Source organism: Dipodomys ordii, unplaced genomic scaffold, assembly GCF_000151885.1.
Source record: "Dipodomys ordii isolate 6190 unplaced genomic scaffold, Dord_2.0 Scaffold26, whole genome shotgun sequence".
In the NCBI taxonomy this organism is placed as follows: Eukaryota; Metazoa; Chordata; class Mammalia; order Rodentia; family Heteromyidae; genus Dipodomys; species Dipodomys ordii.
The window spans coordinates 15,307,185-15,323,131 of record NW_012267242.1 but is presented as its reverse complement, the minus strand read 5'-3'; the positions used below and the strand labels follow the sequence as shown (position 1 = coordinate 15,323,131).

Genomic DNA, 15,947 nt, shown 5'->3' with positions numbered 1-15,947 from the left:
AGCAAAAAGAAAAAAGCCAGAAGTGGCACTGTGGCTCAAGTGGTAGAGTGCTAGCCTTGAGCTGAAGAGCTGAGGACAGCACCCAGGCCCCAGAGTTCAGGCCCCACGACCGGACCCCCCCCAAAAAAAGAAGTTTCTCTTTATTTCATATAGTACATACTTGCTACCTCCTATCATCATCGTATGACAGGGGAAAACTAAGACCCAGAGGAGTATTATAACCTACTTAGGATTGCATAGTTTGTTGGTGACACTTGGAACCAGAAATCAAGCTTATTTCCTGGTTTAACACTATGTTAATGTCATGGGCTTACCTTGTCTTCTTGCAGCTCAGCCCAGCTTCTGTCTCGGTACCGACCTCGGGCAGCAGTCATTGCTGTCACTCGTTCTGCCCAGGCTGCCCGCCAGGCCCACTTGTGTCGAGGAGTATTCCCCTTGCTCTACCACGAACCTCCAGAGGCCATCTGGGCAGATGATGTTGATCGTAGAGTCCAATTTGGCATTGAAAGTGGTAAGTCTCCTAGACTTCCCATCTCCTCTGACCTAGCTCACATTCACTCAGAGGGCTTTGCCTATCTCCTCTGGCCCCAAATTATTTTATTTTTGCTGGTTCTGGGGCCTGGGCACCATCCCTGAGCTTCTTTTGCTCAAGGCTATCACTCTACCACTTGAACCAGAGTACCACTTCTAGATTTTTCTAAGTAGTTTATTGGAGATAAGAGTCTCACAGACTTTCCTGCCTGGTCTGGCTTCAAACTGCAATCCTTAGATCTCAGCCTCCTGAGTAGCTAGGATTACATGCATGAGTGGCTTGACCTCTTTCTCTCAGCACTGCCATATGTGAACAGGTTTAATACTTAGCAAGGATATATATTCATTCTGCCCGGTGAACATGCTGCTGGCTTTTCCTCCTGGCAGTGCCTCCAGCTTAGGTTCCTAATCCCATTCTCCAGGGTAGCCTTGAGGTGATGGGTCCCTCAGTGACTAAACCACTGCTTCTTCCCTCTCCCAGGAAAGCTCCGTGGCTTCCTCCGAGCTGGGGATCTGGTGATTGTAGTGACAGGCTGGCGACCTGGCTCTGGCTATACCAACATCATGCGGGTGCTGAGCATATCCTGAGATGCCCCTCTCTCCTCAGACCTCGCCTGTATCATATCCCTTCCTCCTCCACTCTGCTGCTTGAAACCAACACCCCTTCCACAGCATGGCTCTGTACCCCCATCCTTCCTACCAGAATTAACATCTGTCATCTAGCCCCATTCCAGGGTACCCCTCCCCATCTCCCTGAGGTCCTGGAAATCTGTGTCCAATTAATTTTGCACTGGCTACCAATTGTATATCCCCTGCATTCAATCTGCTCAGCTAGACCTAAGATGCCCTGAGCCTTTAATCCCAGCTTGGCTGGTTAATTCTATTCATCTAGGCTTCCAATCCCTGGGGCTGGGGAGAGGAATTAGGGTGATCTTTTCCACAGCCTACACAGAATCATTTTAAAAAATACCTTGTGTTTATGCAGTTTGATTTTTTGTGTGTGTGGTGCTCTCGTAATGTGACTATCTCCTGAGCAGTGGGATCTCCTGATGGTCTGGAGAAGGCTCTGCTTTATGGTGATTGACAGTGACATTAAACTGTCACATTTGGAGGAAGCTAGGGTACATGGATGTTGGGGAGAACTGAAAGCCGAATGGGCTGGTGTGTGTGTGTGTGTGTGTGTGTGTGTGTACTAGGGCTTGAATTAAGGGCTTGGGCACTGTTCCTTAGCATTTCTGTTAAAGGCTAGTTGATCCACCGCTTGAGCCATACCTCCACTTCTAGCTTTTTGCTAGTTACCTGGAGATTAAACCTCACAGACTTTCCTGCCCTGGGTGGTGAGCCTCAATCCTCAGATCTCAGCCTCCAGAATAGCTAGATTACAGGCATGAGCCACTGGCATCCTGCTATGTGGGCTGCTCTTGTCAGTGCTTCACAAGCTCTGTGCTAGACTAAGAGACTAGTCTCCTGGCACTCATGCTCACCACTTGCCTTGATGATTCACATACCCTTCTTGCACCCAGAAATTCCTGCACACCCACACACAGACCAGAAGCCAAAACGAGTGTCTATTTTCTTTTTAAACCCAACTGTTTAGGAGCAATTATAAAAACTTCTCCCACATACCAGAACCCCAGAACTCCCCACCCAGGAAAGGAAGAGATTTAGGCTGCTAGCCCCACATTCTTCTACGCTGCAGTGTAGAAGGGACAATGTGGGTAGGTAAGGGATTACCCTAGTCCCTGAGAAGGCAGAGAGGCTGAATGGCCTGCTCTTCCCCGGGCATGGAGGCCTCAGTGCCTCCCCTTACTCCTGCAGCACCAGCAAACCTAAAGGTAGACACATCAACTTCCCCCTCTTGGGAGGCCCCTAGTGCTACTATCTGGATAGGGAGAAGGTTAGAGTATTGCTGCTGATGGCATTTAGTGAGCATAGAGATGGCATGGAGGGCCCCTGCCTCCTTCTATTCCTCCCATCTTCCTACTAGGGAGATGTGTGTGTGTGTGTGTGTGTGTGTGTGTGTGTGTGTGTGTGGACAGACAACAAAGGAATGAGAGAACAAAATGAATTGATAATAAGTTAAATTAGTAAGTGAATAAATAAACTTAATAAATGACAATAAATAAGACACATAAACAAAGAGGGACAAAAAAGAAAAGCCATGTAAGAATGTAACCACTTGCCCCCAACCTGGGGGGATCTAGGCTGGCACACTAAATAAAGTGTTAAGTTTCCCTTATCTTTAAGTGGGAGACACCACAGGGGCAAGAGGCACAGGGGAGAGGAAGCTCCAGGTTTATAAAGACTGTTCTACCACACAGACAGAGACTGCTGGGAACTTGGAGGGAGATGCATGTTCCCACTCAGAGTATAGACTCTAGGGTCCAGAGGTGGCAGTGAGAGGGCAAAGGTAGATGCCCACACTTAGGACACAAGACCTCTGTTGGCAGCAATGGGGGCACAGGTAACTGACAGCTATGCTAAGATAAACACGCCAGGCAGGGGACAGGAAGATAAACAAGCCAGACAGAGCCTGTAGTATCACAGACAAGGAAAGAGACATCTAGTTACTTGGCAGTGATGGCGGTGGCAAGTACTTGTGCTTAGTAAAGGCAGGGTCAAGAGCCAGGGCCTGCACCTGGCAGGACCATGGCTGGGAGGGATACCCTTATCCGAGGGCTCTGAGTCACTTCTACTTGGCAGTGGAGACCTACAGTGTCTGACACAGTGCCTTGAACATGGTAGGCACTCGTATACATATGACAAATGAGTGAATGAATTAGGATGTCAGACAGGCTGTGGCTGCTTGGGTTGAGGACATAGAACATCTTCATGGCAGTAAGGGGGAGACATTCCCACAGGGCAGTGTTGTAGGACCCCTTGGTGTTTCCCAAGGGGCAACTGTCCTTGGGCATAGACACACTATTGCACCCTAAGAGCTAAGGCCAATATGACCAAGGAGTTCACATGTTGGCAGAGAGCTGGGGGCCCCGGGGGGTGGCTGGTTCTGGCACTGATGGCCTGGGTGCTTGTGCTGTCCCTGGAGGCTTGGCCAGGAGCCCTGAGGGGGGCAGACGCTCACTTCCAGAAGCCTTTCGCCCAGGAGAGCCATCACCTGTCGCCCTCTGAGGCAGAGAAGGTTGGGAGGCTGAGAGGGGGCGACCCCGGGGTCCTAGCCGCCTTCCACCTCCTCCTGGGGGTGGGCCCAGCAGAGACACCTGGGAGCGCCCAGCCCGGGATAGGCTGGCATGGAGTGTTCGGGCAGGTGGGGCAGGCAGACGGGAGGTGGATGCCCAAGGTCCCCTGGCCAGCAGAGGACCAGCTCGGACAGGCACCAGTGGGGAGGCTGGGGATCCTGCTGAGCGGCGAGCAGAGCGAGCAAGAAGAGTGGCTGGAGAGTCAGGGGAGAGGGGCAGAGAACCTCGCTGGTGAGTCAGGGCAATGGCCACATTGGACGTCATGGCAGCTGCTTGAAGGGGGGCATGTACCAGTGGCTCCCACAGCACTGGCTTTCCACTTAGCCGGGCTCCTGTGCCTGGGGCCAAGCCACGGACACCCCGAGCCATGTCCCTGTCGTGTTGCACCAAATGCTGCTCCATGATGCCACCACTGCTGCTGGGACTCGGCTCAGAGCGCTTCCTCTGCAGGATGGAATTCTTCTTGCCTAGAAGATGTCCCAGCAGAGAGGAGTTAGAAAGGAATCCAAGATGGAAGCTGGATTTCAAAGTATTTGAGGGTAACAGGATGGAGTGGAGGGTGTGGGGAATGAGAGTCAGGAGTACAGCGATGGCTCTGGGGAGGGGTAGATCTTGGAAGACAGGGCTGAAGGAAAAGAATATGAATTGGAGATAGTCTGGTTCAGAGGCTGATACTCAGGACTCAAGGCATAAGGAAGGTTGATGTTATAGCCATGGGCACAACATGCTGAGATCAGGACTGAGGATGATGTGCCTCAGTACTAAAATGTCTGTTGGGGCATTTGCTGGGTCTGGGTGGGTTGGGATGTGGTGCCAAAGCACCAGAACCTAGACTTCCTGCTACAGAGATAGGAAGAGGTGCAGAGCAGATGGGGTGGACAGGCCTCACCGATGCGGCGCAGGCGATCCATGGCCACGGTCTCAAAAGCCCGTCGCATCATGGGGAACTCTTCCAGCACAGCATTGAAGTGATCCACACTGAGTGAGTAGAGGCGGCAGTAGGTGTCAGCCCTCACGCTGGCTGTGCGCCGGCCCCGAGTCAGCAGGCAGATCTCTGCAGAAGTTGGAAGGCTCAGGACCCCTTTCCCAAAGCTCCCTTTCCCCATGAGCTCTCTCTTACAGGGCCTGTAGATGCTAACCCAGAATTCTGACTCCTTGTTAAACTTGGAGAAACTAATGATTACTCCTACCCCAGGATACCAAATATTCCAAGCATTGACCTTCCCACGGTCTGAAAACAGCTCTCTGTCCTTCTCCTGCTCTCCAAGTTGCAGCTGACGAATAGGCAGGTTTTGCTGACTCCTAGCTACTCCACCTTAATCCTCAGTCCCATTGCTTTATACTCAGGGATAGACCTGGGGTAACTATGTCTGTGTATCTTCCCTGCCCACCCCTTTGAATGACCACCAAGGAGCTCCCTAGAGGAGAAAAGCAGAGCTAAAAGGAAGCCATGTGAAACATGATGGGATTGATGGCTTGGGGAATGACTCTTTGAGCCTCACTTTGGGCAGCAGGTGGCAGAACTGTTCCCCACTGTCACACGCTGGGTCCATAGATCATACCACCAGGTTAAACCTCAAGTCTCTGAGATAGCTGGGCTTCATTCCTATCTTTTTCTTAACCCATAGGGATCCTGAATTTTACTGCTTGGGCCATAAAAGGCCTCAAGGTTAGGGCTATGCATTGGAATCTCCTGAGGGTTGGGTTTTTTAAATTTATTTGTTTGGTTCATTTGGTTTCAACTTAGGGCTTTGTGCTAGGAAGGACACTGTTACACCTGTGCCAAACCCCAATCTCCACCTTTTGTGCCAATACTGGGACATGTTTTGTATTTGTATGTGGGCTTGAACTGGGGCTTGAACTCAAGGTGTGGGTGCTGTCCCTGAGCTTTTCTGCTCAAGGCTAGCACTCTACCACTGGAGCCACAGCTCTACTTCTGGCTTTTTTTGGTGGCTAATTGGAGATGGGTCTCACAGATGCTCCTAGCTACTCAGGAGGCTGAAACTGAAGATTGAGCTAGGATTACAGGCATGACCAACGAGCACCATATTGTTTTCCTAGTTAATTTCTCTTAAGACTTTTCTGCCAGGCTGGTTTTGAATGTCTCAAGCAACTAGAATTACAGGTGTGCTCTCCTGGTGTCTAATTTTTATCTTTCGAAGACAGTCTCATTATGAGAGCTGGTCTAGACTATTTATTCTGCCTGTATAGTTGGGATGACAGGTGTGTAGAACCACACTAATTTTTTTTATTGGCTAAGATCAACTTTTTTTTTTTTTGGTCTGTTGTAAGGCTTGAACTCTGGGCCTGGGCTCTGTCCCTCAACTTTCTAGTTCAAGGCTAGCGCCTCTACCACTTGAGCCACAGTGCCACTTCCAGTTTTCTGAGTGGTTTATTGGAGATAAGAGTCTCATGGACTTCCCTGCCATGTCTGGCTTTGAACCACCAAGATCAACATTTTGCACAGGCTGGCCTCCAACTACAATCCTCTGGATCTCCACTTCCCAATTAGTTAGAATTATAGACATGAGTCACTACACCTGGTCTCCAAAGAACCTTTTTTAAAAACACAGCTCTAGGCCCTAGGCCTAGAGATTCTTATTGCATAGGTCTGGTGAGGACCTGGAATTTGGTTGCATAGCTAGGTAGGGATCCTGTTCCAAGGAGTAGCTTCCATCTGTCCAATGTTTGCAACTACCCCCACCTCCTCCCTGAGGCTTGCTGACCCCCAAAGTAGGATCCATCAGTGAGGCGGGTGTCCTGGGCACCACGTGCCAGCACGCTGAGCAGCCCATGCTGGATGAAGTACATCTTCCTGCCCACGGAGCCCTCACGCACCACGAGGTCTCCTGGCTGGAAGACCTCAAAGCGTAGCTTGGTGAGCACTGCGGTGACGAAGCTGGGGTCAGCATGGGCAAACAGAGGCATGTGGGCTACTAGGCCCCGACAGGTGAAGTTAATGATCTCCTGGGCAGAAAAGAGGCTTGTTAGCTGGCTGTGCACCACCCCCTCATCCCAAGATGTCCCCACCTAACCCATCTGTCTCCAGATATTGCACCCCTAGATCAAGACCTGAAAAAAAAGGCTAGGGATTATTACAGGGGACTTGGAAGCATCCCTAAGCTCCAGTCTTCAGAACACTCCCATGGGTCCTCATGGAAACACTTCTCCCAAATAGAACCCCCTGAAGTCTTTCCTCCATACATACTTCACTCCCACAAGACCTTCAAGAAAGACCTAAGAAGCCCTTCTAACACCTGGCCTCTGTAAGGGCCTCTAAAGGCTTCCCTCCTCACAGGAGCATCTGTAGACCTACTCCCAGACAGCACCCTAGAAGCCAGGATCCTTGATAAGCCCCACCCTCAGAGCCCAGCCCAGCCCAGCCCAGCCCCACCTCCCGCAGTGGCTCGCTCAGCTCGCCTAGGATGCTCTCCTCATCAAACATCTTGCCCTGGTAGCGATGCTCGTAGTACTCATGGATGCGCTGTCGTGTGTCAGCTGGCAGCTTGTGGAAGGACATGTACTGCTCCACCTGCTTGTACTGGAGGGCCAACCCATTGTCAGCAGAAAAAGTATACAGACATAGGGCCAGAACAAGGGAGGGGGAGGTGAAAGGTCATAGACGCAGGTCAGACCCAGAGGGGTAAAACATTGAGCCAGACATGGACACACAGGGCCACAGAGGACATATTGATAATGATAAACATAGGGAAGACACACAGCCGTCACAGAAAAACCCAGATATGAGCAGAGGAGGGGTCCAATAACAAAATTCAGCCCAAACAAGGAAAAGGTTCACATAGGGTATGGGACAAATGGTCATGAGGCAGGGAAGAACATAGAGGCTTATCAAAATGGGCCTTAAGTTGAACTACCCAATTTTCAGCACCTCTCCATGCCCACCCCTTCCCTCTCCTGTCCCTGCTGACCTTCTCTTGGTACTGACGCCGGGAAGAGTCCAGGGACTGGATGAGTGCAGTGGCATGACCGATGAACATGGCGTAGCACGTGGCACCCACAATCATGCTGAGCATGGTGAGCCAGACGTCAGGCATGCCTACAGGTGCCTGCTGCCCATAGCCAATGCACAGCATGTGGCTCATGGCCTTGAACAGGGCGTGGGAATACTGGCGGCCCCACGAATGGTTCTGGGGGGCAGAGTACATTGTAGATCTGGGCATGGGTCCCTCAGAACCTCACTCTTTAGCTGCCTCTTTTTCTCTTTGAGTCCTTCTACTTCAGACCTTCCTTCAGGAGACACTTGTTTGATTGTGGAGTCCCTTGAAGCACAAGGGGCCTGTTTTGCAACTTGGGGGGACCTCAGTTTCTGCCTAGGCTTCCTTTACTTGCCCGCTCCCTCCAACACACAAGGACTCCATCTGGAACTCTCTCCTTTCACCTCCCTCCAACCCACCTCCTCTTATCTTCTCTGTTGATTATCTCTGACCTCCTGCTCCCAGGTCCATCCCTGTTACTTGGTCAGAAGAGCCCTTAGAAAGCCCAGGAGTGGCAGAGCTGTGGGGGCTTCTCACCACCATGCGGTTCATGGAGACCCAGCAGTCGGGAGGAAAGTCCTGCAGCATGGGGACCAGGAACTGCAGACAGCCATCCCAGTGACAGAGGAGCAGCATCATCCCAATGAGGTTGAAGATGCGAACCACAGCGCTGGCCAGGTCATAGGTCATGTGAAAGATCTGAGGAGTCCGAGGAAGGGCTGCTGTGGACAGGAACCCCTCCCTGCTAGTCCTCCTCCAGTCCTAGCCTTGCAAATTCTCTTTGAACTTCTCTCTTGCCCCAGCTTCCCTGAATTAAAAAAATGTGGCTACTATTTTTTTGTACAGTTTTATAGCATGCACATGCACGCACACAGAACTAATACAAAGTAGGTTGTGTTATAGGAAAAGTGAGGCCAATCAAGTGCCTAGAATCACATAGTAAGTGCCACAGCAGAGACTCAAACTGGTCTGCTGCATAAGCTGCACAGATGTAGCCTAGAAAAGAGGAGAAGGGGGCTTTTCACAATGTAAGGTCCAGGCCAAGTGTATGAGAATTAGAGCAGGCATAGGGCTGGGAAGGTGGCTCAGTGGTAGAGCGCTTGCCTTGCATGCCTGAGGCCCTGGGTTTGATTCCTCAGCACCACATAAGAAAAAAGCCGGAAGTGGCGCTGTGGCTCAAGTGGTAGAGTGCTAGCCTTGAGCTGAAGAGCTGAGGGACAGCACCCAGGCCCAGAGTTCAGGCCCCACGACCGGACCAAAAAAAAAAAAAAAAGAATTAGAGCAGGCAGCTCTTCTTCTCCAACAAAAGTAATCATAACAACAAATTTGCTGAGAACTTATTAGGCTACAGATGCCTTTCTAAGTGCTTTATACGAATTAACTCCTTTAATCCTTCAACTAAATCATAATTAAATATATGATTACCATCTTAGAGAGTAAGAATCAGTCTTGTATATATTTTAGATTTAAAAAATTAGGATCTGACCCCCAGGAAATGAGTTTGTTTGCTAGTCCTGGGGCTTGAATTCAGGGCCTAGGCACTGTCCCTGAGCTTCTTTTGCTCAAGGCTAGTACTCTACCACTTGAGCCACAGTGTTACATCTGGCTTTTTCTGTTTATGGGTACTGAGGAATCAAACCCAGGACTTCATGCATGCTGGGCAAGCACTCTACCACTAAGGCACATTCCCAGCCAGGAAATGAGATTTTTAGAACCTGTACTCCCAACCACTAAACTCTGCTGCCCTGAATTAGCAACGTCTTCTTTCCATCCATCTTCTACCCAGCCATCAACTAGCTCTAAAGTGTTTATCCAGCTGCTGTGCATTACCCTCCAGCACCCCCTGCCCTACCCCAGGCCTCATTCATCCAACACTTATTCTGTTCCTGTCAATTCTTCCATGGAAGCCTCAGCTACCTGCCCCCTCCCATAAAGTCACCAGGATCCCCACCCACAGCACCCTCCCACTGAGGAATCTGCAAGCCCCCCTGCCCACCTCCCCACCCCACCTCCTCCCACTGGTGTATGTAGCGGATGAGGCGGGAGAGGCGGAGCAGTCGCAGCAGGCTGAGGATCTTGGTAAAGCGAACGATGCGCAATGCTCTCGCTGTTTTGTAGACCTCAGCATCCAGCCTTGGCTCTAGCTCCACCACTAGGAAAATGTAATCCACTGGGATAGAGGAGATGAGGTCAACCAGGAACCAGGTACGCAGATAGCGAGTGCGGATGGCACGTGGTGCCAACAGGATCTCAGAGCCCTCCTCCACTACAATGCCCGTTCGGAAGTTGAGCACCAGATCCAGCAAGAAGAAAGTGTCAGAGAGGACATTGAAGACAATCCAGGGTGGGGAGTTCTCCTCCTTGAAAAAGGTGATACCCACTGGCAGTACGATGAGGTTTCCCACCATCAGCAGCAGCATGATCAGATCCCAGTAAAACCTAAGAGAGGATTGGAATGCAGAGTAAGACCAAGGTGATGGTTCACCAGTACAACAAGGACAGAGGTCTGACACTGCCAAGAAAGAGTGGGTGGAATATAGATTAGAATATAGATTAATGGTCACTAGGAGGGAAAATTAGGACCATCATTTGGGAAACTAGTTCCACATCATTTAGTTAAGTTAAACATTTGCATTCCCTGCAGAGCAACAATTCTGTCCCTAGGAACACATGCACTTTAGGGAATGTGCTCCAAGACATATATATATAGGAAACCTACAGCAGGATTAAATTTGGTACAATTCAAATGACTATCTATAGAAAATGTAGGTAAGACAAGAAAGGAGCTGACAATATGCCTAGTAGGCAAAATACTATGAGTTTCAGCTTCACCAAAGGAAAAAAATCCTACATATAAATATGCTGCAACATATTCACTCTATATCTAGGAAACCACTCAACTATAGCTACATTCAGTAGTAGTAGAGGTGGATCTCTCAAATTCAATGTTGAGCAGAAGAAACAAACATGATATATATCCAGATGCAAAGAAATATGATACATATCCAAATGATTCCACTGGCACTATGTTTCAAAACCAGGCAAAACTAAACTATATACATTGCTTTAGAATTCACAGAAAAGTAACAAAACTGTTTTAGAAATTAGAGTCCCAGAGGGGCTGGGAATGTTGCTTATTTGTATAGTGCTTGGCTATCATGCATGAGCTCTGGGTTCAATTCCTCAGTACCACATAGAAAAAGCTGGAAGTGACACTGTGGCTCAAGTGGTAGAGTTCTAGCCTTGAGCAAAAGAAGCTCAGGAATGGGGCTGGGAAGGTGGCTCAGTGGTAGAGTGCTTACCTTGCACGCATGAGGCCCTGGGTTCAATTCCTTAGCACCACATAAGCAGAAAAGGCTAGAAGTGGTGCTAAGGCTCAAGTGCTAGAGTGCTAGTCTTGAGCAGTAGAGCTGAGGGACAGCACCCAGGGCCAGAGTTCAATGCCCCCCTGGCGAAGAAGAAGCAGAAGAAGCAGCAGAAGAAGAAGACATGTAATTGTAACCTCTCTATATGGTATTCTCACAATAAAAAAAACTTATTAAAAATAAATAAGAAGCCAGGTGCCAGTAGCTCACGCCTGTAATCCTGGCTACTCAGGAGGCTGAGATCTGAGGCTCACGGTTCAAAGCTAGCCCGGGCAGGAAAGTCCATGAGACTCTTTATCTCCAATAAACCACTAGAAAACCAGAAGTGGCACTGTGGCTCAAGTGGCAGAGCGCTGGCCTTGAGTTAAAGAGCTGAGGGATAGCACCCAAGCCCAGAGTTCAAGCCCCACGATGACAAAGATGAAGAAGAAGAGGAGGAGGGGGAGGGGGAGAAGGAGGAGGAGCAGCAGCAGCAGCAGCAGCAGAAGCAGCAGCATTATATACTTAGCCTGGTCTAGGCCACAAGTTCTTTGTGTGTGTGTGTCAGTCAGAGGACTTGAACTCAGGGACTAGGTGCTGCCCCTGAGTTCTTTTTGCTCAAGGCTAGCATGCTAGCACAGCCACAGCTCCACTCTAGTTTTCTGGTGGCTAATTGGAGATAAGAGTCTCATGAACTTTCCTACCCGGGCTGGCTTTGAACAGTGATCCTTGGATCTCAGCCTCCTGAGTAGCTAGGATTACAGGTATGAGCCACCAGCACTGGGCACAAGTTCAATTTTCAACATAATCCTCCCTCCACACACACACACACAAATCTACTAGGAGGTTCAGAGCTAGTCTAGCAAATAAATTTGAGAGACTTGTATCTTCAATTAAGGAGTAAAAACCTAGAAGTGGAAGCATTGTTCAAATGGTAGACTGCCAGCCTTCAGCAAAGAAAAGTTAATCAAGAGTGTAAGGCCCACTGGTTGCTGGTTGGCTTATGCCTGTAATCCTAAACTACTCAAGAGGCAGAGATCTGCCAGGTGCCCATGGCTCATGCCTGTAATCCTAGCTACTTAGGAGGCTAGATCTGAGGATCTCAGTTCGAAGCCTGCCTGAGCATGAAAGTCCGTGAGACTCTTATCTCCAATAAACTACTCAGAAAACCAGTTGAAGAACTGAGGGACAGCACCCAGGCCAAGAGTTCAAGCTCCACAACTGAGAAAAAAAAAAAAAAGAGGCTGAGATCTGAGATCTGAGGATGGCAGTTCAAAGCTACTCTGCGCAGAAAAGTCCCTGAGACACTCTTATCTCAATTAACCAACAGAAAACAGAAGTGGTGTTGTGGATCAAAGTGATAGAGTGCTAGCCTTGAGCAAAAAAAGTTACAGAACAGAGTCCCGACCCTGAGCTCAAGCCCCACAACTGACAAAAAAAAAAAAAAAAGCCGGGTGCTGGTGGCTCACGCCTGTAATCCTAGCTACTCAGGAGGCTGAGATCTGAGGATCGCGGTTCAAAGCCAGCCTGGGCAGGAGAGACCGTGAGACTCCTATCTCCAATAAACCACCAGAAAACAGGAAGTGGTGCTGTAGCTCAAGTGGTAGCGCGCTCGCCTTGAGCTGAGAGACAGTGCCTAGGCCCAGAGTTCAAGCCCCACGACCGACAAAAAAAAAAAAAAAAGGGCGAGGGAGGGAGGGTGGTTTGGAAATGTGGCTCAGTGGTAGAGTGCTTACCTAGCATGCATGAAGCTCTGGGTTCAATTCCTCAGTACCACATAAACAGAAAAGGCTGGAAGTGGCACTATGACTCAAGTAGCAGAGTGCTATCCTTGAACAAAAGAAGCCAAGGGACAGTGCCTAGGCCCTGAGTTCAAACCCCAAGACTGGCAAAAAAAAAAAGTGTGAGGACCTGAGTTCATGCCCTAGTACTGCAAAAAGAAAAAAGGATGGGCTGGGAAGGTGGCTCAGTGGTAGAGCGCTTGCCTTGCATGCATGAGGCCCTGGGTTCGATTCCTCAGCACCACATAAGCAGAAAAAAAAGCCGGAAGTGGCGCTGTGGCTCAAGTGGTAGAGTGCTAGCCTTGAGCTGAAGAGCTGAGGGACAGCACCCAGACCCAGAGTTCAGGCCCCATGACCGGACCCAAAAACAAAACAAAACAAAGAGTCTCTTGGACTTTGCTGCTCAGGCTGGCTTTGAACTGTGATCCTCAGATCTCAGTCTCCTGAGTTGCTAGGATTACAGGTGTAAGCCCCAGTGCCCAACTCTCAGGTACTTTCCTGCCTGGGCTGGCTTTGAATTGTGATGCTCAGATCTTAGCCTATTGAGCAAATAGGATTAGAATCATGGGCCACCAGTGCCCAGCAATGTACAACTCTTAACATAAATAGTTGTTACATAAAAGCTTGCTTTATAATTACAGATATACCTGATGTACATATATGTATGTGTATATATTCATCCCTACTATGTGAAATTGGTGTCATCATTATTAAATATTTTAAAATTTGTGAAAGCAGATATAGTACTCTATGTTAACTTCACAAGGTTGTTAAAATTTTTCCATCGAGACAATGGATGTGACAATGCAGTACAAATAGTAGTTGGTGCTATGACTCACCCACCCTTTAGTCCCAGATTTGAGAAAAGGTTGCTGCTTCTCTAGCTCTCTAACCATTCTCTAGCTCTCTGACCATTCCTAGTCTAGGACCTCATGTCTTCCTCAGCCTCTCCCACCCATTCCTTCTCTACAGCACCACAGGACCCATAAAATCCTATTACTCTGTGAGGTGGTCTATTACCCTACCTCCTGACTGAACTAAGCACTAAGCTTTCTAGGGATTTCCACCCCCACCCCACCCCACCCCACCCCAGCACCTTTGATGGCTGAACACAGAAGAACTCCTAAGGAGATCCCAAGGTAGTGAGACTTGAGCTATGCATTCCTTTTCTTTTCTAACCTCCCTGCACCTGCTGGGTGTGCCCACTGGGACTCCGGTTGAGCCTAGGCAAGGGAAAGCTAGACTGCTTTGGCAGAAGCTGTGGAAAAAAGGAGGTCAGTAGGGAGCATGGTGCAGCCTTCATTCATAGAAAAATTAGTGGATAATCTGAGAGACTCAAATACCAATAGTGGCTTTAATTTTAGTACATATCTAATCCTAGCATAAAGCCAAAACACAACCCGGTCTGTCTGTGATTGCAAAATCAATCCTTCAGCCCCTGAGAGGGAACTAGGTGATTCCCAAATCAAGGTCTCCAGGAAGCCCCTCAAACTGTGTGCTTCCATTAAAAAACAAACCCTTTAGTGTGCCCCCCCCCTCTTTGGGTTGCTGAAGAAAGATCTTGCGTTGTAAGATACTGGGAGAGAAGAAAAGGTTTGCTTAAGCCATCAGTGCTTCTTCACAGCCTGACTCACAGGCGGTCACAAGCCCGGCGGGTGATGCAAGTAGAAGATGGAGAAAAGGCACAATCATAAGGGGGATGTGGCTTCTGGGGACAAATCTGAGGGTGAACTGGGGGAGGGGAGGAAGATCCAGGGAAGACTGGAAAAGGTGCACTGGCAAGGTGAAAGCCAGGCAGTAAAAAGAGAAGTGGAAGGACAATGGGAGCAAAAGGAACAATTAATGTGGATGTCTGTGGATGCACAATAATTAATCTAAATCTCCAACTGTGTTTCCTTCACACTTGGTCTTTTCCCAGGTTAGCAGCTCCGCACACATCTCCACCTCATCCAAAAACTGTCCTTCATTTCCCCCAAGGACAGGGCTGCTCTCCTCCCCTAGCGACCTTGATGTAGAGGTACAGCTTGATGGGGACTGTAAAATGGCCCAACCCCCACTTTCAGTCCCTTCTCCGGAGGAATCACCTGGGCGGTGGTCCTGCTTTGCTGCCTTAACCGCTTTTGAGTTTTGGCCCCGCCCCACAGCACCCGCCTTCAGCACCAGGGACAGCAACCAGAGCTGTGGTCAGGACCCCTACCCCTTCCCAGGGTCCCTATCTCTCTAGGTAGCCTATCCAGCTGAGATAGACAGGTGCTGGGGGTGGGGTAGAGGGTGGCATCTAGCAAGGTTCGACTTCTCCGCAAGCTGACCCGAGCCTTGGGATATGATATAAATTTTCAGATTCCAAACTAGGGTAGTCCCTGTGATCCAGATGGGCTACGGGGTTCCTGCAATGGGAAAACAAGACCTCTGGAGATTTCTTGATGTTTGCTTGCCCTTTCTAGAGTCTCAGCCCGACAATCACGGAGGACCACCGGCCGAGGATACCCTGCCCAGGAATTCCTAGGTTGGGTAGGGGGAGGAAATTCTCCTGCTGCACCCGGGGACCCCTGGGTGACTCTGGAGGGTAGGGCGGGCCTGGCATCCGCGTCGCTGCCCACGGGGGTGGGATCAGTGTCCTCCGCCCTCCTGGCCGGGCCCCCAATACCGGAAGTCGCTGTAGGGGTGGATGATCCAGGCCCCCGCTGACTTCACCCGCTCCTGCTCGATTTCCACTGCCTTGTGGCTGCCGAACACCCGGAGGGAGAACTTGTTGACCGTGGGCTGCAGCAGCGTCCCGAGCTGCCTTCGCTTAGGCTCCGGCGCGGACCCCGGGTTCCGACCCGAGGCCGCGTTCGCTGGAGCCGGAGCAGCGGGAGGCGCCGCTTCCAGCCCAGGGGTCGTCCCTTCGCTGGCCCCGGCCGCCGACCGCTGCTCCGCCTCCATGACCGCCAGCTCACACGCTTGGCCTCTCAGACCCCTCCGCAGCCATCCGGGGGTCCGCGACCCCTCAGGCGTAGGAGCCGGAGCAGCCCCGCAGGCTCGGAGCGGAGGCGTCGTCGGCTCCGAACCTCCAGCCCGCGCGGCGGAGGGGGTGTGTGCTCCGGGCCGCCGGCGGCG

The 15,947-nt window shown here is 50.3% G+C and overlaps 2 protein-coding genes across 3 annotated transcripts in view; one reads left to right on the top strand and one right to left on the bottom strand.

Moving 5' to 3' along the window:
- Positions 1-1,492, top strand: part of Pklr (pyruvate kinase, liver and RBC) — an 11,173-nt gene extending 9,681 nt beyond the window's left edge. For both annotated transcript variants that reach the window (XM_013015395.1, XM_013015396.1), the window contains exons 10-11: positions 330-511; positions 1,013-1,492. In XM_013015395.1, coding sequence (XP_012870849.1) covers positions 330-511; positions 1,013-1,119 — 289 coding nt within the window. In that variant the 3' untranslated portion in view covers positions 1,120-1,492. The remainder of the gene's footprint in view (positions 1-329; positions 512-1,012) is intronic.
- Positions 1,493-3,493: 2,001 nt separating this feature from the next.
- On the bottom strand, positions 3,494-15,799 carry Hcn3 (hyperpolarization activated cyclic nucleotide gated potassium channel 3). The gene is made up of 8 exons (XM_013015162.1): positions 15,496-15,799; positions 9,733-10,162; positions 8,261-8,422; positions 7,658-7,876; positions 7,123-7,269; positions 6,455-6,695; positions 4,618-4,782; positions 3,494-4,195 (listed from the first exon to the last, which is right to left on the bottom strand). Exons 1-8 carry the CDS (start codon positions 15,771-15,773, stop codon positions 3,495-3,497), a joined length of 2,343 nt encoding a protein of 780 aa, XP_012870616.1. The 5' UTR covers positions 15,774-15,799; the 3' UTR covers position 3,494.
- Between the last annotated feature and the right edge of the window lie 148 nt (positions 15,800-15,947).